The sequence below is a fragment of the Ischnura elegans genome, chromosome 10 (assembly GCF_921293095.1).
Source record: "Ischnura elegans chromosome 10, ioIscEleg1.1, whole genome shotgun sequence".
Taxonomy (NCBI): domain Eukaryota; kingdom Metazoa; phylum Arthropoda; class Insecta; order Odonata; family Coenagrionidae; genus Ischnura; species Ischnura elegans.
The window spans coordinates 8,353,878-8,375,786 of record NC_060255.1 but is presented as its reverse complement, the minus strand read 5'-3'; the positions used below and the strand labels follow the sequence as shown (position 1 = coordinate 8,375,786).

The following is a 21,909-nucleotide window of genomic DNA, read 5'->3' as shown; positions in this document are numbered from 1 at the left end:
CCCGCCCGAGCACCCACAAGCGATCATATAGACCGAATATGCGGCCGGTGCAATGCCACGGGATCGCACACTTGTAGAGCGGTGAATTCGCCAATGAGATAGGAGTAGCGTTTGGAGCTTCATATCCAATCTCTGTGTGGACAGGATCTTTCTCTTTGCAAAGGAATACATAGTTTTCTTTTATAATTCATTCATTTTTGGGAATGCGGTTGCTAACATGCGTATATGTACTTGCTGTCACTGTTTAAACGAGCTTGCTAAAATTAATGGCTTCACAGCATGTGTCTGGTGTCATGAGAAAACTTATATTTTTTCAAATAAATTGTCTAAATTGCCAGTTTTCTCCACAGTCCTGGTTTGTTATGGTAATGATTTACTGTGTGATTGCACTATTCAGTTACTGATTATTAGATAATTGATATACGTATATGTTCTATTGATTTACTAGTATCTTTGATATTGTAAGTGAGGCAAGTTAGAATGTAATTTGTCTCCTAAGTATTCTTGCTATATCAAACAGCTTGAGTGTACTAAGCCATGTTAGGATCTCTTAATGTTTCTATTTAATTGGTTGTTCTGTTAGCGAAAGAAGTCATAGCAAGGGATTTTGACTTATATCATAGGAACCTTGACCATATGTTTTAAGTTAATGAGATTGCTCTTTAATTTCATGAGATGTTGATGATACGGTTTTAAGATTCATGGTTCTATGTTGAGGTTCACGGCACAGCTCAACTACTTCACCCAAACACCCATTACAGCATTTTTTATTTATGTCGGCCTCATGAATATCTTGCTATCTTTATTGTGTCAGAGGATTAACTTTTGACCAAAATTAACAAAGGGTTTGGTAGCCTTTTATTTGGAAACAAACTCTTTCATTACTTTGTTGCCAAATAACTTGAGCTAACATGCTTGGCAGAAGATTGATGGTCATTTTCTTACTTTAAAAAAATCAAAGGATGGAGTTTGCCATGAAAAAATATTTGACTTTGTCAGGATTTCAACCTGAATGTCACGATTGCCAGTCAGGTGTGTTAGCCAGTTACATTTTCTCAGAGGAATCTAGGTTCGAATCCTGGCTAAGTCAAATATTTTTTCATGGCAAACTTCATCCTTTGCTGTATTTAACTTTGCACCCGTTCGCGTGACTGCATACAAAGTCACTTGTTTCTGCTGTGCTTTGATTTTCTTAGTTGTTGCTTTCAATAATTTCATTTTAAAAGTAGAACTTTATCTGTTTGCGTACTTACAGATTACATTCTCCTCTTAATTCCAGGTGATGAATCTTCTATGCAATTGATTCCTCCTGCCAGTTTTATGGATTGTTGCAGTGATGAGCCAAAACGTGCAGAATTCTGCTCTGACCCAGGTATTAATGTCTATACTTTTTTAATTATTCTGGAATAAGATACAGGGAAAAGGTATTGATTCAGTAATCGCTGACGATATTGATTGAAATTGTGAGTATTATTAAAAAACAGTGGAGTGAATAATGGTAAAATGCGCATTATATCATTTTGTTTCATTAGAAAAAGTATGGTGTTCAAGCACATTGCATGACCTAGTTAGCAGTGTCCTCACCATAAAAATATTTGAATGTGTGCAATGATTTTTGAAAGACTTCTTTCCATGTTGTTCATTTAGGGAATATTTGAGAAAAGCATAAAATGTCATCAAATGCATTTTAAGTAATATTGCTCCCCTTTCAATGCATAGGATGCGGGCGATGCACTGTGTAACATCCCTGGAATATGCTTCACATTCACTGATAAAAATATTTGATACTAATAATAATATGCTACTCATTCACTGATAAAATTCATGATGGATATATTTTAGTGGAATTAGTTATTAGTGTGTCTCTTTTCCTGAAAATTTAGTAATCATACATATTGAATATCTTTTCTATTTATTTATGAAATAAAATTTGGATCATTCATAAGTATGTATGAAGTAGTTTTCATGAAACATGGGGAGAGAGAAAGAAATTAGAATTTTTGTAAAGTGATGTGGGTAGAAGCTAATTTTAAAGGTGATTAATTGCTAATAATAATAATAATAATGGTATGTCATTGGAGATTGAAAAGCACTTTATAGGATCATATATACATTCTAGGAGGACTGATCATGGGCCTAAAATTTTATTTATTTATTTCTTGTCTTGATTGTGAGGACATGAAGCTGCGAGTCTCCAGCTGTTCAGTGAAATCAATTATGAGTGCAAGGTATTGGTAATGAAATGTTTTATTCAATTGAAAAGCTTAGAATAAGTTACTTGAAGTAAATATTTTGGTATTAACTTTTTGCTTTTGTTGTAGCTTGCCTAACTCGTAGTCTTCCCCCAATTCCCTTTCTTTTAAATTTTAAAATTCGATGGTGATTTATGTAGTCATGTGGTAGAAATTGACATTATGGTTCACATTGCTCTAAAAATTATTGCAATTTGTTTCTGTGATAAACTAATTGCGATGATATTCTAGAAAAAATTTGAAAAGCATTGAACTTCTGTAATGATGAAAGTATAAATTATATTTAACGCGTTCCCTGCCGTGGATTTTTAGAGAAATTAACCCTCTGCACCCAAGTGTTTTTCTTTTCCGTTTCACTTTAATACTCGCATCCTTTTTATTTGAGTGAATTTAGAGAAGTCTCTTGTCCTGAAAATTATTAGTTTATAACTTTTGGTCAGAATGACTGACATGGCATGGCAATAGCAACTCTGCTCATCACATGCAATGCCAGTCACTTTTTCGGTCATCATGCTCAGGTGTCGTGATGTTTCTTCCTTTGACCACTATCAAACTTTTCCCTCTATCACATTTACCTAGCAATTTGACAATCCTCCTAGATAGCTGAGAAGGGCTTGATGAAGCAAAAGGCATGCCAATGCCGCTCAATGCCGAGGATTTTCTGCATTTAATAGAAACAGCGGGAATGCACTACGTTGTCTCTTACTTTGAAAACGTTGCCACTCAGCCGTTTCAAATGCATGTAATCCTATTAAATTGTATGTGAGCCAATTTTGAATGAAGGACAAACAGTATGTACCTACAAATGGTACACAAGTGTTGAAATAGCCAACAAATTTCTGGGTCAAAAAACTCATTTGATGGGACGCTTGAGAAAAAACAAGAGGCATACCCCAAAAGATGTCAGCCAGAAATGTTTCATGAAAAAGGGAGAAATTATAATGAGAGAGAATGGCAGAGGAATACTGAGCTGCAAGAGCAAGAGAAACATTTAAATGCTTTCCATAAAGCATTATCACTCAACTGTTGAGGTTTCTGGAAGAAATAGTGATAAGGTAACAGAATGGAAAGTAGTATTCTACTGCAATAAGGTCAAATCATCAGTCGATCTGTCGGATCAGATGGCAGCTTATTCTCTGCCCTAAGAAATATGTACTGTAAAGTGGTACAGAAAGTTGGCCGTGAAGTTGATAATATGTATCAACATCCATGGTAAGTGCCTATTACAAAGAATGTACTGGAAATAAAATGGGCATAGTTGATTTCCACGAAAATGTAATTCCTCATTTAATATTGGCTGGGGAGAAAAAGATGGAAGAGAAAGAGGAGACCAGACAGAGAAGAAAACGACACTATGAGCCAAGGAAAAAAGAAGAGAGGAATGTGAAAGTAAGAAAAAATAGTAAAGGCTGCTACAAGAAGAAATCAGTGCAAGAATGGAAAGAAGTTAAACCAAGAAGGAAAGTGAAAAAAGGAACAAATTTTTGCTCTGAATGTCCCAAGGAACCATTTACGTGTTTATATTTTAACTTTTGGTGAATTTTATGGTAATCACTTCATGGATTGGTGAAATATGTGTGTATTAATACTATTGTTCTATTTATATATGATTTTATTGTTATAATTTGACATGTTTGGCGTGATTGTTGCTTTATAATGGATCATTAGTAAGTTTTTCCAGAAACAAAAATATCCAAAAGTTCTCATGTGCCTTCAGCTACGTGCACCGTGTGGGTATTGCCATGTACTCACCACCCAAGCAGCTGTGACCAACAGCTTGCTGTGTGAGGTCAAAAATGGGACTCATTCTTATGACGGAAACGGCATGACCATGAAGTACACTTTTCGGTCAGTATGACCAATGTGGCAGCGAACAAGTTTAATAATGATCCCATGAGTGAACCCTTTACAATGTTTCACCTTTTGAATATCAGTATGGTTTAAAACTGGTTGGTTATTTAGCATAAAGACTCTTCTGGATTCCTTTCTCTTATGGCCTTCTGAGACAAAGGATAATTATGGCTCCATATTATTGGATGTGTAGATGCTTTGTCAAGCACCTGACTAAATTTATCACAAAATTGGGTTATTTTATCGATAGTTTTGGTTATTAATTTTTTCCTACCCCATATTATAATTTCAATTTATTTCAAGTCTTGTAAAACATAGAGTAGCTGATGGTTTCAAATGACTAGGGACACTTAATTTACATAATTAGGTACATATTGTGTTTTTTATTGACTCTCTGCCCGCACTTGGCATTATTTTCTAAAGATTCATTATCATTGGAGTACGTATTATATTGCTATGATATATTCATACAATGATTTTTTCGATTGTGTTTGTGCTAATATTATCTTGAGTGAAACTTTCTAGAGTACTCTGTGGACAGATGGGAAAAATAGGCATGATGTATTTCATATAAAATCTATATCATTGAAAGCATTTAGTAGATGTGAAATTAATGTCTATTGTGTGCACTTACTTAAAGTTACATACATTTCATATGAGGATTGTACCAAAAAATTACATTGGAATATACTTCGTGCATCAGCAATCACAATTTTTGCCATTCACTTACTAGCTTAATGGTGATGGGCACTCCGATTTTAGAAGTTCCCCATTCGTGCTGTTTGCTTATGGTTTTTCTCTTTGCTTACAGAGATTCCAGCCAGTTGCAATCGTCTGTCCTTTCCAGGGCCCTGGCTGGTATCTATTGAACAAGAAGGTCATGATGGAAGTCCAAGAGAACGACAAATTACCATCACCAATTTACCTCCAAAAAAGGGCGGAAGTCAAGCTAAATGCTATGCCGTAAGTCATTTCCTTGTGTGTTGCAAAATTAAGTCAAGTGAAATGGCTGCACTGTGAAGAAAGTTTTGTGCATGAATAGAGTTGAAAGTATTGCCAAGGATGAATTGGAAATGGGTAGATCTTTTTAGTATTGAAAGAAGTAAGTGACAGAGAATTATTCCGTGAGGTACACGACTGAGAGGCTGGAGGGATTTTTACTTGTTTATGTTCTTATTGTGGGGCATTCATATAGTGAGGCATTCAACCACAGAGTGGTAAAAGTCAGGCTTATGCATTTTTCCCTGTCATGATCATGATTTATAAAATGGTCTAATCATCAAGTTTGAAATCTTGCTTGTTCCATTTATGAAAATCCTTTGAGAGGGATTCTATGAAAGGGGTGTTTGGATCTTTCTTCTGATCTCTTGTCACCCTATTAGGGTCAGATTCATTTTTCTCTCTCTGAATGTGAAAGTAATTTGCGATTTATATTATTGTCATTAATGCTGTGGTCATATCATATCTAATTAACTGCTTTTTGAACCTGTGTATTCATTAATTAACCAAGTATTATTCCTTAAAAAATGATGATTTCACATTTGCTTTGGATGAAAGTTTGAAGTGCTGCAATGTCATAAGCTGTTCAGTGCTTTCAATAACTCACATTTAAGTGTCAATTGTATTGCTTGTTAATTAATCGAATTAGACTTTTTATGAAAATATGTATGTGCATCCTAAACGTAAATGTGTGTATTAAAGGTTCCGCTGTAGTCTTGTATTTATTGTTAATTTTGTTTGTATTAATAACAAGCATTGGTAAATGATGTTCTCACAGGTGGTTTCATGGGAAGATATCTCGTGAAAGAGCTGAACAGCTGCTGTCCCCAAAAGAAGATGGCTTGTTCCTTGTGAGGGAGTCGACTAATTTCCCTGGGGATTACACACTGTGTGTGTGCTACCTGGGAAAAGTTGAGCACTACAGAGTGAAGTACAAAGATAATCAACTAACCATTGATGATGAGGAGTTTTTTGAAAACTTGGCACAACTAGTGGAGGTGATTACATTTACTTGTTATTTAAATATTTGTTAGGCCTTTTAAATTATGTATTTTGATTAAAAAACAATTATCCTTAAGTAGTCAGAATTTTTGAGGTAATTTTTATGATACATATTTGGGCAATTGACGTTTGTAGTTAGCCAAGTATTAGCGATTAACTTGGGTTAAATAGTGTGAAAATGATATGGATCTACAGGATTTTTTATCATTGTGCGTACTTTGTATTTCGTTGTCAGTTTATATTAAACTTGGTCATTTAAGTGTTTTAACGTTGTAGTGAGGTAAATTATATAATTTTTCATCTTTGGGTTATTCAACCTCAGTTCAACAAATTGTTTTCCCTTCGGGTCTCAGATTTTCATCAAAATTTCTGAATGGGTGTATGTATATTTACCTCAAGCTGCTAGATTATTTTTTGAAAAAAAGTAGCTTTTCATGTCCATTTAGATTTTTTCTAAATTTGCCCAATAAACTGATCTTGAATCACGAATTTCCCTTTATCTCTCATCCATTTTGTTGTATGGCCATAATTGTTTGAATACATTTTAATGCTAAGACTTCACTTTATACTCACAGTATTTCACTGATAGCTTACAATGTAAATTGTCAACATCTAAAATCCAGTGACTTATAGCTCGTTAGTTGATCCAAAAATTCATTTTTTAACCAAAGAAAAAATAAATGACGTATTAATGACCATGATTTAATGATTCTGAACAGTGAAGAGCAGTGATTAAGTGAGACTGAAAATGGGGACCGTGGTCATACAATTGTTTATCCAGTCATTTTGCAAAATAAATCTTTGTTCTTTTCTCAAAAAATATGAAGTAAGAATTGAATTATTTGTCTTTTGAGCAGCGTTTACAATTTTTAAACAATATTCTACGATAAATATTAACTTATATCTTGATTTCAGAATAAACATCAACATGGAAATTGTTGCTGCATTAAATGCGTTAATATTGACGGTACAGCTTCGTTCAAAATTTGGCAATTCTCAGAATAAAACGAGGAATTCTATTCGAAGTCTACAATTTACGTTCAAGCGACAATTATCCATTCAGCTAATTCATATAAACAAAGCATGATTGACCGCAAACCAATGCCGCTGGTAGGGTTATAAATCCCAAGGAAGGAGGGAGTCCAACTACCCTCGGAGTATGAGATAATGCGAAGTCCCAGCTATGAAGGGTCGAAGAAGGTTGGGGCTGAGAGTGTGTGATTATCAGTGAGACCCTTCTTCACAAATGTCGTGCAAAAATGCTCCGTACGAAGGGGACGAAAGAGTCTCTTGGGGCTCAGTACAGCAGTCACGCTAAGGCGATAACTTCACTGTCTCAAAAGGGTTAAGCTTTGAAAAGAATAATAGCTCTATGCAGGACTACAGTGTGTCTTATTATGCCGAAATGGGGAAATGAACCATTACTTGGACGTGTCAGTAAATTTCCAGTTTTTTGTTTGTGTATTTAATTAATTTTTTGTATCATATTTTATTATTTCTTTGCACAATAGTAGTTATTTGATATTTTAGTCCACTCCCTCCCAGGCCGCAACACTTATTGTTTATACTTGTGGGAGAAATGGACTCTAAACATAATGAGTGCACGTTTTCTTCTTAATTGTGAATATTTGTTCTTGTTTTCAGCATTATGAGCAAGATGCTGATGGTCTGTGCACACAGTTAACAAAATGTTTACCAAAGAAAGGGAAACAGGAGTTTTGTGTTAATACCAAAGCATTTGAAGAAGCTGGATGGGTCATTCAAGAGCATGAAGTAGAGGTATGAAATAAGTTATTTCTGCAGGGATCATAGATGTGTTTTGAAGATAATGTAATTGTAACTAATATTTAATTGAACTTCATGAGAAGATGGATGAAGCATCCTTAATAAAATACCTTAATATGGTATCTTCACTTATCTGGTACAGAGGTTGTGAAAAGTCTCATGATTTGGGCAAAAGTGTTGCATGAACAAAACGATGGTTTTGTGTGGCTGTTCTGACTTGAAAGATGCAGGAGAGGGTGAAAGGTCCTTAGGAGATATGAATGCACTCACTCTTTCTGGAGCTCACAGTTTGTAAGGACTACTGTGGTCCCAGTTGATAACAGTGTGTGTATGCTTTGTAAATGCAGTAAAACCCCTTGTTTACACTTCTCTAGGGACCCCAGAAAAAAGTGCAAATTGCAGGAAAATGCAATTGCTGGGAAATTGAGAATTTTCACTCTTACATACAGACCTGCCTGGGAAACTTTAAAAACAAAAGCAGGCTGATAAACTGAAATTGAGGATTAGCATTATGCATTTCTTTAACCACAGCTCTCCTCACTTGCTGTGAATAACGTAACAAAATAAATTTTATATGAATAAAATGAAAAAAGCAAACTATTTTACTCTTTCATTGCCATGACATAAAATTAATCAGGACTACATCATATTGCTCAAAACCAAGACAAAAAAATTAACGGATGTAAAAATAAATAAAAATTTACTAATGAAATCGTAGTTTCTAAGTTTTTGGGTCACTCTTAATTCCATAATTGGAGCATGCCTAAAATAATTTATGAATGGTACCCAATTTAGCCTTGAAGGTGTTAGGGATCAATGTGGAATAAGATAAATAAATCATTTCATTCAATGACTTTCTTTACGAATTGAACTTAGGGGCATCATGGCCATGAAGTTAACATTTCAGTTTGGTAATTTAATCATGTGAAAGTTTTTTTTACACAAAGTAAACGTTAACCTTTTGCCTTCTATTTCAGCTCAAAGAGTCAATAGGAAAAGGTGAATTTGGTGATGTCATGCTTGGGTTGCTCAGGGGGGAGAAAGTGGCTGTAAAGATGCTTAAAGATTCTAGTGAAGCTGCTCAAAAATTTTTGGCTGAAGCATCATTAATGACGTAAGTTATATACTGCTTCATTGGGAAAGTATATGTATTTGTTAGTAATATCTTAATGTCTATTTCTTTAGTTTATCCCATGCCAGAGATCCTTGTGGTCTCTACATTATGAAAACCATGTAAATTATTTTTGAATATGTGATTCAAAGAAATGTTTATGCATTCTATCAGCCTTTATGCTGGTTTTCCTTTGCTTCTCCCCTTGGATCCTTTGTGGCTTTGACCTAAGCTATTCCTTGGCTTTCCCCAAATTCTTTTCCTGAGGTCTAATTACTTGTTAGGAATTGAATTGTTGGTACATTCTCTTGTACCTTATTCTGTTTTCTTTTATGACCAAATGGTTTATTAATACATGATTTCTTTTTGTGTTAATTTTGCAATAATTTCTATTATTAAGTAATATTTTAGAAACTAAGTGTCGGTTATAAGCATGCAACGCACAAATGGCTCTAAAATTATGGATCAATATCAGCAATATAAATCAATTGGCATAAAATTGAAATAACTGTAAACTTTAGTTTTTAAAACGGAGAAGATTGGCTATCGACCAAATGTTTTCGTCGGACGAGGATAAAAAGAAGCAGTGGTGCACAGTGATGCACTTTCTCTGAAAATGGCTATCATTTACCCAAGGGCAAAGTCCGCATGGCTTTTAAACCTTATGCCACTCTAGGGAGACTGATCGTTAAATGTAAGGATCAGATGGACCAATTGGATAGATGTGGAGCATATTCAATGAAATGCAGCGATTGCAATGGTGTGTACAGACAGGAAGAAGTTTTGTAATCAGGAGGAAAGAACATTTAAGTGCTTACAAATATAAGAAAGATGAAAAAAGTAATTTTGCTAAACAATTAATATGCAACTGCCATAGGAGCAATTTTAGAATGAATATTTTAAAATTTTGCAATGACAGCTGTGAACTGGACTCTAGGAAGCAGTTAGACATTTTAAAAATTATTGAAAGTCAGGACAGTACTCTCATAAATGAATATCTCTACCCATCCTTTTCCCCTATTCTGGCGTCTGTTTTAAAATACATCAAGTAACTAGGTAACAATAATAAGATAAACAAATCATAATTTGCGCCTGAAGATGATGATAATTCATTGAAACCCAGGTCACGCTCTGATAAAAAATAAGTGGTATAAGTAATTGTCTGATATCCAGGAAAACTTAAAATGGAATACCACGAAGCAAATCAAGAGTTAGTGAATTTTGTTTGTATTATCTGTTCTCTTCAATTACTCAAGTCGTAAGGTGTCCATGACTTCAACCTGGATGCCATATATCCCATACTTATTTGAAATACCTTTGACATTTTGTTGCACCTGTATGAGTGAATTACAATTATTTTGCTTTTGAGGCCATTCTAATTTTATTCCTGCCTAGAACTATTATTACAGCATTTATTCGTCTTAAAGTAGCTGAGAGTGCATTGAAATTATATATTCACTCTTCTCTCATTTCAGGTCATTGAGACATAAGCATCTGGTACAACTTCTGGGACTTGTATTTAATAACAAACATATTTATTTGGTAACAGAATATATGAGCAAAGGAAGCTTAGTAGATTATCTTCGCTCAAGAGGGAGGCTTCATGTGACGAAGAAGGACCAAATAAATTTTGCATTGTGAGGACAGTGGTGCATTTATACTGAGGATTTGTCTTTGAAAATGTTTTGGTTATTAAGGCTTTATTTCTTTTTTCAGTGATACGTGTTCAGGAATGGAGTATCTTGAATCTAGGAAAGTTGTTCATAGAGATCTTGCTGCTAGGAATGTACTTATATCAGAAGAAGGTGTTGCCAAAGTGTCAGACTTTGGCTTAGCTCGTGATGAAAATTTTACTTTAGAGGGAGGCAAGCTTCCAATAAAGTGGACTGCTCCAGAAGCTCTCAAACATGGGGTGCGTAAAATTATTTTTTAGCTTGTATATTTCTAATACTGATCATAAACACTTAGTGAAACTGATAGTGAAAAATTCGTGTAACGTAAACTGAAAATATCTGCTGAGAGGTGCTTGATAGCAATTCCAAGATACCAGAGAACAGAATGTAGTAGATTCTTACTTCTGCTCTGGTTGTTTGTTCTCCAGGTGGTTGGAAACTTATTGCATTCCTCTTTGTCTCTAGTTGTTTCAGCTGATAATTGGATGTACATACTACAGATATCTCATACGAATTCATTTATTTATTTCAATCGTGGTCAGCATCTACAATATTTGCTATAAATGGTGTTGTTATTGATAATGGTGTGCTGTTATAGCAAAAACTAGAGATACCGGAGTTTGAATGTTGTATCTAAGTAACTAATCAATCAGTTGTTCTGTCATGAACTGGAAATTAAAGAAAATGCATTTGAACGGTTCCATAGAATCATAAGAAATTCATCCTTAGCTGAAAGATATTTTATCTGACTCGGTATAAAAAAGGTACTGTTTGTGACGCTTGGGAAAAGCCCTTCCGACCCTAATTTCTCAAGAAATTGTTAACGTATTGACATGAGGTTTGATATGGTGAAGGAACGAACCGTTTTAAAAATATATTCCGGAGGAGAACTTAAAAATACAGTAAAAGGTTGTTAATCCAGAAAAATAAATAAGGGAATGATCTAAACAGTGGGAGGATTTCTCAAGTTTTTCAAAATTTGTATTTTTACCTATTTTTGTTATATGTACTCGCTTTTTTGTTAGTTTGTCCTTCCAAGCTAAGTCTTGCAACTTTAATTTCAGTGACTTCCTGATTAGCTAGAGCGCTGAAATTTCCAAGATAGCTCTGAACTGGATGGCAATGCTATGTTCTTATGCTTTTTACTACGATCAGAACAGTATCTCAAGTAATGATTAGAACAAAAAATTACATATGGAGTTCTAAAAATAACCACTAAAACCAATGGAGGTGCTGCAATCATTATAGGTGTAATAAAGTACATATATGTGGATTATTTTTTGTTGTTTATCTTTATCAGAAGCCTGCAATTTTCCATTCCTGTTATGATTTTCCCTGGTAATTTTAATTTGCTCTGTGGCATTTTCATCTTCGCACATAACTTCTGCCATCTCTATGTTCCATTCAACTATTGAACTGAACAAAAGTTTGCTAAAAAACTATTTCAAATTGAAGGATGAAGTTAAAAAAATTGAATTTTGATGAAAAGATTTTATAGGAAAGAGAAGGAACTACATAATAATAGTGTGTGTTAGGAAGAAATGAGGAGAAGATAGGTTGGCTAGATGAACAGCATAAGTAGAATATTTTATCAGATTAGCGCACTTGGGCCAATTAGTTTTTATTAATTTTAACGTAACAAACAAAGTGCATGATGAGGTTTAACGGAAAATCCATTACAAAAGTATTGACGGCTCTGGATGAAACTATTGCATTAGCTCTTTGTTTCTGTTGTTGATTTAAAATAATGAACTATATAAAAAATACTTCGAATTTTAGTCAGATAAATGATAAATGAAAGTGAATGGAAATCCATCCATTTGTGAAGTAAATGGAAAGTAATGTTCTTTCACTTGATTCGAAAAATGATGTGAATGGAAGTAAATAGAAAAATTAAGACAATGAGATTAATTGGACTTGATTGAAAGTGCTTTTATTTTTTAAATATCATTCTATCTTTAGATAATAAAAGTGCTTTCAGCATCTAGTGCTATCGTCAGGATCAGACCTGATGATAGCACTAGATGCTATTTAAAATAAAGTGTGGAATAAAACAAAGTTATTTTATTTTATAATCAAGCAATTCCACAAAATAACGCTTGAGACAGTGTCTTATATTGGAGTAACTTATTTCAGAAATTTAAACAACAGAAATGACGTCAACTACATCTCATTCTTTGAAATACAATATTTCTTGCAGAGGGGTCAATTTGATCCATATGGCTGTTCACATTAAATGTGATATTTCCCTTCAAAACCATATAATCAATGGTCTTGATTTTATGGCCATGTATGAACTACAAAATGATAAAAAGTCACGAAATAGAATATCTCATAAGAGCCACCATTTTCAAATGGCATTCATCTCACATTGAAAAGGGAGAAAATTGATTCTCCTAGCCTTTCTAGTCTTTAAGCTGTGTCAGATGCCTTCCACGTTCCTGATGGTCCAATACAAATTTCTTTTGCTAATCTGAATCTACTGTATCAGGATATATCCATATATGTATGTACTTAATGATGGATGATGGTTGGGGGCACAATGGCTAAGTCAGGGTATTTGGTGAGCAGTATAAAAATACCAAATGGCAATGTGGTTTTATCCACTTACTCTTCTTGATTTGGTGACTTTGTTGACTTGTGGTACCGGAAATTTTATTTTATTTTTTCTAATAAAGTATTGTTTTTAAATTTTTCCTTCCTCTTATCCGTATTACATTTTGTTGTTTAGTTGAGAAAAAATTTAAAATCCCCATCATGAACTGATTTAATGACTGAAACAGTTTGAAAGCTGTTGTTAAAATGGCTTCAGTATGTAAAATTTAGATGAATGGGGTATAAATTTCATTGGGTCTGTGTCATGTATAGTTAGGCCCTTGAGCAGCTGTGCTGTTGTCCTACTTTAAGAGTTGGTCGTATTAATCATTCATTTGTATTAAGAACTTAGGCCTTTAAGAAAACCTGGTTTACGTTAAAGTGACAGATAATAATCCATGAATCTAGGCAATTTTTTATGTCGTATGAATATTTACAATCTGTGTATGTGCTTTATAGTTATGTAAATCTGCCTGCATATTCTAATTTTGTATTTTTTTCCTAGAAATTTTCTAACAAGTCTGATATGTGGAGTTTTGGAATTCTGCTTTGGGAGATCTACTCATTTGGGAGAGTGCCTTACCCTAGAATTGTAAGTTACAGTTGTTATTATTGCATTAAGTGGTTACGTAATTTGTAATCTTTGTGAGGTGACTCAGATGCAGCAATGATACTGGCAAATGGTATTTGCTGACTTTCCTCTTTTTATCATCTGGCCCCTTTTCTGCCCCTTGAAATTGAATATTCTGATTTGATATGCATAGCCATTTTCAGTACTCAAACCTCCCAGGTTCTCTTTTAATTACCAAGTTAATAATTGGTTTTTCCTTTGGAAAAACAATCATTTTATTTGAAAAATCTGGGAATTTAAGATAATATTGTAGCATGAAAAATTAGGCTGTCTGTTCGCTGTATTCCTGGACACCCTTAAATTTACTGGGCATATGTACATGTTGAAATAATGCATCTTTTCCCTTGTAAATATTGCATTGACCCATCCCTCCACTTGGTTATCTGAGAGAACTATTTTAGCTCTTGGTTTTCCGGGCCGGTGTTAAGTGATCACTGGTATGATACACCTTTGTTGCACGTGAAGAAATTTGAATTTGGGGCCGCATGGTGTTGATTGATCACCCCATGCCAAAGACACTAGCGGTGGATCACAGGGTATTATGTAGATGTTGATTTAACTCAAGAAAGGTGAATTTTGGGTCAGAAAATCTGGAAAATGTATTAATTTAAATCTCTAAAACAGCCAACCTAATGGATTTATGCATTGGTGTTCACTCATTTCCATCGGATGGAAAAAATAAATAAATATGTGTATTATGGGAAATAAGCATTTTTTTTCCCTACTATCATCCCTAAGGAATTTCTCGTCGTAAAGCCTCAGACTTGTTAAATACATTGAAACCTATGTGTAATGAACCTCTATGTTGGGAAATTTCATAAAAACCGTTACAAAGACAGTTATAACTATGGAAAATAGAGTTATTGTTCTTATTGAGTGATCTATTGTTTGTGGTTAGTATTTATTTTTTCATGTAGAGAATCCATACTGAGAGAGCTTTTATTTTTCGTGCTAATTTTTAAAATAAAACTGTTTCATTCATTCATTCATTTTATTTGCCAAGAGATCAATTACATCAATGTGCATTGATATAAGGCACGTCAAGAAAATTGCACATGTCCAATAATTACATAATATAAAAATACCTTAATTATATATACAATGGGATAATACACTCATTCGACTCCCAAGTACTCATTTACGGAATAAAATAGGTTTGTTCAAAAGTAAAAAATCCCTTACTTTTCTTCTAAAAACACCGATAGTTAGAATTTCCTTCAATGCAGAGGGCAATCTGTTGTACAATTTTATACCCATATATTCCGGACCCAAGGAAACCCCTTTGGTTCTAGCGTGTGGTGTATGGAAATTGTCCTTGCCTCTAGTGCCATGATTATGAATGTTTGAGTTTTTAACAAAGGTGAAATAATTGCATTTTACACAGGTAACTAAGGCTAATACATACATCAATGGAAGAGGAAGTATACCAAGTCTTTTGAATATTGGGCGACAATGAGCCCTATAGTGTTCTTTACCAATCACAAAAATCTTTAGAGCCTGGCCTGATGATCCCCAGAACGCAATTGTCTGCACCACTCTGGAGTCAAAATCTCCATAATACAATGCTAGCAGCACCTCAAGTGACACTGTAGCTCTAATAGTCCTTATCAAAAAACAAAGAGAACTGAACTTACTCACTAGATTATTCACCTGTGGCTCCCAGAAAAGATGTTTGTCTAATTGAAGACCAAGAAATCTGAAGGTATCAACTTGTTTCAGCTTCTCGCCGTTTAAGTCAAATATAAGCTCTCTCTTCGGTTTCTGCTGTAGAAAATCTGAAATTAACATACATATTTTCAAAATTTTCATTTTGTTTGGTGCCTTATTTAATTTGAAAGGTACCTCTTGATTTGTAATAGTAAGCAAAAGTAGGCAATAACTTTTTTAAATATTTTTCTTTAGCCCCTATCTGATGTTGTGAAACATGTGGAAAAGGGCTATAAAATGGAAGCTCCTGATGGCTGCCCTCCAGAGGTCTACGACATCATGAAAAAGGTATGCAACTCACAGTTATTGGTAGAACTTGGATGAATGTATAATATTCTTGGATGAATAATTATTTTTATCAGTTCATTAAGTAGTCAAATTTCTCAGTTGCTATGAAGGATTTTGCAGAGGGTTATGTAGGGAAATATACTACCTATGTATTTCTTTTCCCAGGCATTCTCACTTGATGCTTATTTGGCCATTGTATGATGCATAATTTAAAGAGTACATACTAATTTTATTAGATTCATTTCTCTCTCAAAATATTTGCCCTATAGCAATGCACTATTATTGGCTTCAAAGAGTATGTATCGCTGCAAATCAAGTAGCACTCATTTTACTCATAAAATGGTATTACATAAAAAGCATGCCTGATCTTCATAATTTGGTAATCCATTCTACAGGAGTGATTTTCTCCAGCCATGTAACAAAATGGTGACAAGATGTTTTTCATGATCCCCTGTAACCCTTAATTCCTTATTCTCTGAAAACTTAGTGTGGCACTCCCTGATGTCGCTATGTTATGTTTGAAACTAGTGAGGGTATGAAGGGTGTGTAACTGTGGACAAGTATGTGTCATTAAAACCTATGGAGGGAAATTGACTATTTCTTCACTCATACAGTATCACTGGATGCTTATTTGGCTGTATTATGATGTATAAGTGATTAAGGTCTAATTTCATCAGATTGAATTCTTGGTGCTTCGGTGATTTGCTGCAAATGTATTTCACTTTAACTTCTGATGTCCTTATTTATGAAAGGAGTTGGAAGGAGTCTAATTGATCTTGATATCAATGATTGGTTTCTGGATTAATTCCACGTCAACTCATTTTTGGCGGCGACAGTTTCGGATAGTTTCCCGAAGATGGGAGCTGGAATTGTTGTCTGCCAAAAATGAGTCGACGCGGAATTATTCTGAAAACCAATAATCAATTTAATCACCGCGGAAGCCTCCGTATTAATTTTTTTTGCCTTGATATTGTTTGCTGCATTACGTAGAGATAAAGAAACAGAGAACAGAGAGTTGCAACAGAGAAACATAGTATTTCAGAGAAAGCCTCTAACTTTCTTCTTTCTGTAGTTCAAAGCTATTAACTACCATAGTATGTATTTCTAAACCCCTGTAAATTTAAATTAAAGCAGGGACAGTTATCATCCCGTTATTTATTTTTCAGGCGTGGGACTTACAACCAGAAAAGAGACCTACATTCAAAGAAATAGAAACAAAACTTGGTTTAATTAAAGCAGTGACTGTTTGAACTGAAAACATATTGCCTCTTGTGAAAGGAAGGATCTTTTGAGAGATAATGGTTTTAGAGACCAGTACCCAGTGTCAGAAGGTATGTTAAAAGTACCATCAAGCACCAGACCTCTAAGTGCAGAAACTGTGTATGGAAGAAATTGCCATTGTTTGATGGGGCAGATGTTTTATCAGTGTTGAGTGATATTTTTAAAGAATATGCACTATATTTCCCAGTGATTTAACCATTAATGACCGCAAGTGGATGAATTGTTGTGAAGATCGTTCTTCAAAAAATAGTCCTAAAACATGTGCAATTGCAGACCAAACCATAAGCTTTGATGTCAATGCTTCTGAAGGAAACATGTTTTTCATTCAGCCTGGATTTTGCTGAAATGCAAGCAAGTGGGTGGCTGTGACCAGTTTCAACAGTTTTTTTTTTTTTAATTTCCCGATCTGGAGAAGAAAAGTTATTATCAGAGTAACCATTGATTTTTTACTTGGTTTTACAATGTTTCTATTAAGTTGGCGTTAGAGAAAATGAGTATAGAATTTCATACGAAGGTGTGTGATTTTATATTTAAATTTTTTTACCTAAAACTTTGTGCCTTGCCTTAACTATCTATCATTTGACTAATTTTTAGTTTCCTCCCCAACTTCACCTTTTTTAGAATCTCAGCTGATTCCGTTGGAAAACTTGCAATGGAAACAGGGGACCTGCTTCTCTTGTTGGATTGATTTGCTTAACTATATGCTTGCGTTTTTGTCTGCCACCTTTCAAGTTTGAATGGGATTTTTTCCATTATATTGCTTGTTTTAGCCTTCACTGTTCATCCAATTTTATCTGCAGTTATATGTATATTATTGTTTTTAATCTTCAAATTTTGGTTGTAAATAACAGCCGATAAAAAATTTGTTATGTGTTTTGTATATTTCTGTATATAGGCTCTATTTATGTGGATGAATATGGTCATTTTAAGTTCACAGTGACAAGCATGGTTTAATTGATTTAGACCATTGTATATATATTTACATTTATGATTTCTCAGCATGTTTTTAAATGGTATTTTATGTTTATAAGTATGAGAAAATCACTTTTATAGATTTTAATGACACTTTCTTGATTGACTTTTTACATTCATTTTAAAGACAGTTACAAAATATTCATGAAATAAAAAAAGAAATTTGTCTAGACTGAGCTGCAGATTTTAAAGTTATGATTGTTAAAAATGAATATAATAATGATTCTAGTCCTTTACTCCTGTTTTTCAATAAATTTTTCATCTTCATGACCACCTTGTAACTTCTAAATATTGGATTGCAAACTGTTACTGTATTTACTCATGTCAACCATGCCCATATGAAAACCTGGCCTCCCCATTTTTAGAGATATTTAAGAGGAATGGCTTTAAAAATTGGCTTTCAACCCAGAGCATTACACATTTTCATTGACTAAAATAGAGTTTTTCGTTAAAATAAGTGCTGAGGTTGGTTAACATTTGCACAGTATATCCTCAAGTTATCCAGTCTTGCACAATTCTTTTTGTTGTGGCCAACGTTTTGTAATGGATAGTCGGCCTCAGTGACGCACTGGTGTCCTTCAAGGCCAGACTGTCACCTACAGCTGATGCTATGATAATGTTAGCTATTTTATGGTTTTATCCTTCATGTCATGCCCGCAAATAGGTATCTCTGAAAATTTTCCAACTTTGTCAAACCTAAAATTTTACCGGTTGAGGTAGGAGATTCTGTGTATTAAAATCCAAAGAAGTCACCCTCCATTCCGTGTGTGTGGAATTGTTTGAATAACTAAGTGGGTGGGTGGCTTGCATGAGTGCTTACAGTGATACGAATTGGGTTCATGTCTAGAACTCACGCCTCTACAATTCATGCCTTAATTTGCTTTCATCCTTGAGAACTGTAATTTGTGCATTTCAAAATTGATGATTTAATTTTTCCTGCTTCCTGAGGAAGTATAGATCCACGTTATTGGCACATTTGTTCATATGATGGCTATCTTCTGAGTGCGTGTGTATTTTGGGGGTGTGCATGTGTTCCCTTATCCACTTGCTGTAACCAAGTCTGCTCTGAGGGTGTGATTTTTGTGGGACCTCTTTATCCTATGATTTTGTGAGCTCAGAACTCGATGAGTTTAAATGCCTACTATCTACACGTCCATGTTTTAATGTTCAGACAATGTGCAAATGTCAATTATTTTTACAACAAGTGATACAACTTTGTAAGTTTATAAAGCTAACCTTAAGGATCATTAGGAAAAATCTATATATGAGAAACATATAGTCTGAATTTTGTCATGCTTTGTACTAGAGGGTTTATGTTTATAGATTGGTGTAATAGGGTATTGTAGGATCAGTTGTAGCATTTTAGATGTGTATTGGTTTGTGTGCTTTTTGAGCACTTTAGAAAAGGGTAAGTTGGTGTATTTAAAAGGAAATTCATTTATCATTAGTTATGGCATTTCTGGGCTCCAAAGGTATCGATTAAATATAATATTTGTATCATTAATGCTGATACTATTGCTTACTTCAGGTGTTTATCTAACAAATTATTTCCTATTTAGTGTTGATTTAAATCATGTACACATGATGTTTAGAGTAGGAAAAAATTATCATCCTAAGTGAAGAAATATCTTTAAAGCTATCCATCAACAAGACTGAATTGAATCTATCAAAAATATAGATAAAATGTTTGCATTTCCTTTGTGAGACTGCTTTGAATTGGCCACTCTCTTTGGTTATTTTAACTTTTGATGAAAGTGAGGTAATCACATTTCTGTGGGGGCAAGTTACTGAATATTAACTCAATGACTTCTTAAAAGTCTTAAAGCCTTTATATGTTTATTTATTTTTCCGAGTGTCACCACCTAGTATGCTTACCTTCCCTTTACATCTATTGAAATCCATGCAACACACATGGAAAGACATTTTACAGGAAATGAATTGTTATCATTGATTTGTGTTGGGACTTTATTTTGGCAATTAAGTGAAGTTGCTGGAATAATGCAAATGAGTTTGTAAAATGTTTTTTTCCAGATTGTCTTTGTAAATTTACATTTAATGATACCTGTGAAGGCTGATAGATTTGTGGCTATTGGTTTAATCTACTTAATAAAATGTTAGGCATTTTTATAAACTCTTTTAGTATTAAACTCTTGAGTGGCTGGTACAAAGAAAGTTAGCATTACTTGTATCAAAAATCTCAAACCAATGTGCCTAATACTGAGCCATAGCCATGCACAACAGTGAATTACGTAGACATAGGTTTTGGTGAAATTAATTAGGTAACTATTGAGGTTTTGCGACTCTTGTAATATTTCATGATACATATTATCATTTATTAGATTTTGCAATCCAGGTTGCTTAACTACTGTCTATTGCTGATAAAATTCTTTGCTGCTGAGTTTAATTTTTTAGGCATGCAATTGATTTTGCAGGACATATGTTTTAAAGTCAAATTGTCTTTCATAATGAGAGAATCTTTGCGGAGTGAAAGGTTTTTTTCTCTGCTATTTGGCTCCTCCTTTTTTATGTTTGGTAAAACCTATGCAACATTAAAACTTACAATTTTAGTGGTGAGTTTATTCTGCCAGATGAAACCCTTTAATAACATTCAACCTGTATTATTTTTGTTTCATCAATCATAATAATTAAACTGCTGTGAGCTGTGCTATCCTACAACCGTTCAAGAATACAAATTTGATGTGAAATAATTTGCGATGATAGTTACACTATATTACTGGAATCTGTTATCATTAAAGAACGAGTATAAGAAAATTATAAGGCATACAAAACGGTGTGTCCATTATCAAATTATATAATGTTTCAAAGATTGCATATATTTGTTGTTACAGCTCCAAGGGTGCTGCAAATCTTTTATTCTAACCCTTGTAGGAAAATAACCAACTTTATGATTTACATATTGGTGTGAAATAATCTGGTGCTTCAGGTAACTGTTTACCCTTAAATGATTTTCCTCAGCCTGGAATTCTAGTTCCTCATTCGTTGAACAATTTTTCTATATATTGCAAATGTAAATGTTTGTAATTGCTATAAATGTGCTCAACTGTCTTCATGTTGGTTTTCATAGCTCTGTTGCTTTATTCATGGACATTACGTATGCTTCACATTTGAAAGGAAATTGGTTTCTAAAGGCCTGTTTACATGATGCATTAACATGTACAAGTTCATGTCTAAATGTATGAACATGAGAATGAACTCAAAAATGCTCCGTGTAACCACCCAACTTGTGCGAATGCATGAATATAAGATAGAACGTGTTCTTATTGGTTCATGCATTCATACATGTTCAGTTCCGGTCCACAAAAATCATTCACGCAAACAGACATTAACTTGTTTGTGTCAATGTATCGTGTAAACAGGCCTTAACTTTAGTTGGTTTATCTATTTTTTTTCTATATTAGATGGGCTTGTTGGGTACAAATTATAATTTTTAATGATAATTTGCATAGAGATTATCTTTGATTATTTTCTATTCTTTCTCCTAATGCTATGGAATATACTGCATATTTATAAATTTCCCATCCACTGTCTTCAACTCAGTATTCTAGGTTGGACGTGAATTAACATCTTTGTGAAATGAGTGGGACTTAAATCCTTGGGTGAGTGCTTTTAAAGGGTCATTGAGGGGTATTTAGACTTTTTGTGGAAGCATTTCAGGCAATATTTTGAAGTATGAAACTACTACAGAACATTTGACTTTTTAATGATTGAATGATTTGATTTTTCATTTTCATTGGGACATTC

The 21,909-nt window shown here is 33.9% G+C and overlaps 1 protein-coding gene across 4 annotated transcripts in view; it reads left to right on the top strand.

Annotated features, from left to right (window-relative positions):
• Positions 1–21,454, top strand: part of LOC124167048 (tyrosine-protein kinase CSK-like) — a 113,982-nt gene extending 92,528 nt beyond the window's left edge. For all 4 annotated transcript variants that reach the window (XM_046544825.1, XM_046544826.1, XM_046544823.1 and 1 more), the window contains 10 exons: positions 1,280–1,372; positions 4,915–5,066; positions 5,881–6,100; positions 7,749–7,883; positions 8,867–9,003; positions 10,476–10,637; positions 10,717–10,912; positions 13,774–13,860; positions 15,802–15,894; positions 17,061–21,454. In XM_046544825.1, coding sequence (XP_046400781.1) covers positions 1,337–1,372; positions 4,915–5,066; positions 5,881–6,100; positions 7,749–7,883; positions 8,867–9,003; positions 10,476–10,637; positions 10,717–10,912; positions 13,774–13,860; positions 15,802–15,894; positions 17,061–17,144 — 1,302 coding nt within the window. In that variant the 5' untranslated portion in view covers positions 1,280–1,336 and the 3' untranslated portion in view covers positions 17,145–21,454. The remainder of the gene's footprint in view (positions 1–1,279; positions 1,373–4,914; positions 5,067–5,880; positions 6,101–7,748; positions 7,884–8,866; positions 9,004–10,475; positions 10,638–10,716; positions 10,913–13,773; positions 13,861–15,801; positions 15,895–17,060) is intronic.
• The last annotated feature ends 455 nt before the right edge of the window (positions 21,455–21,909 follow it).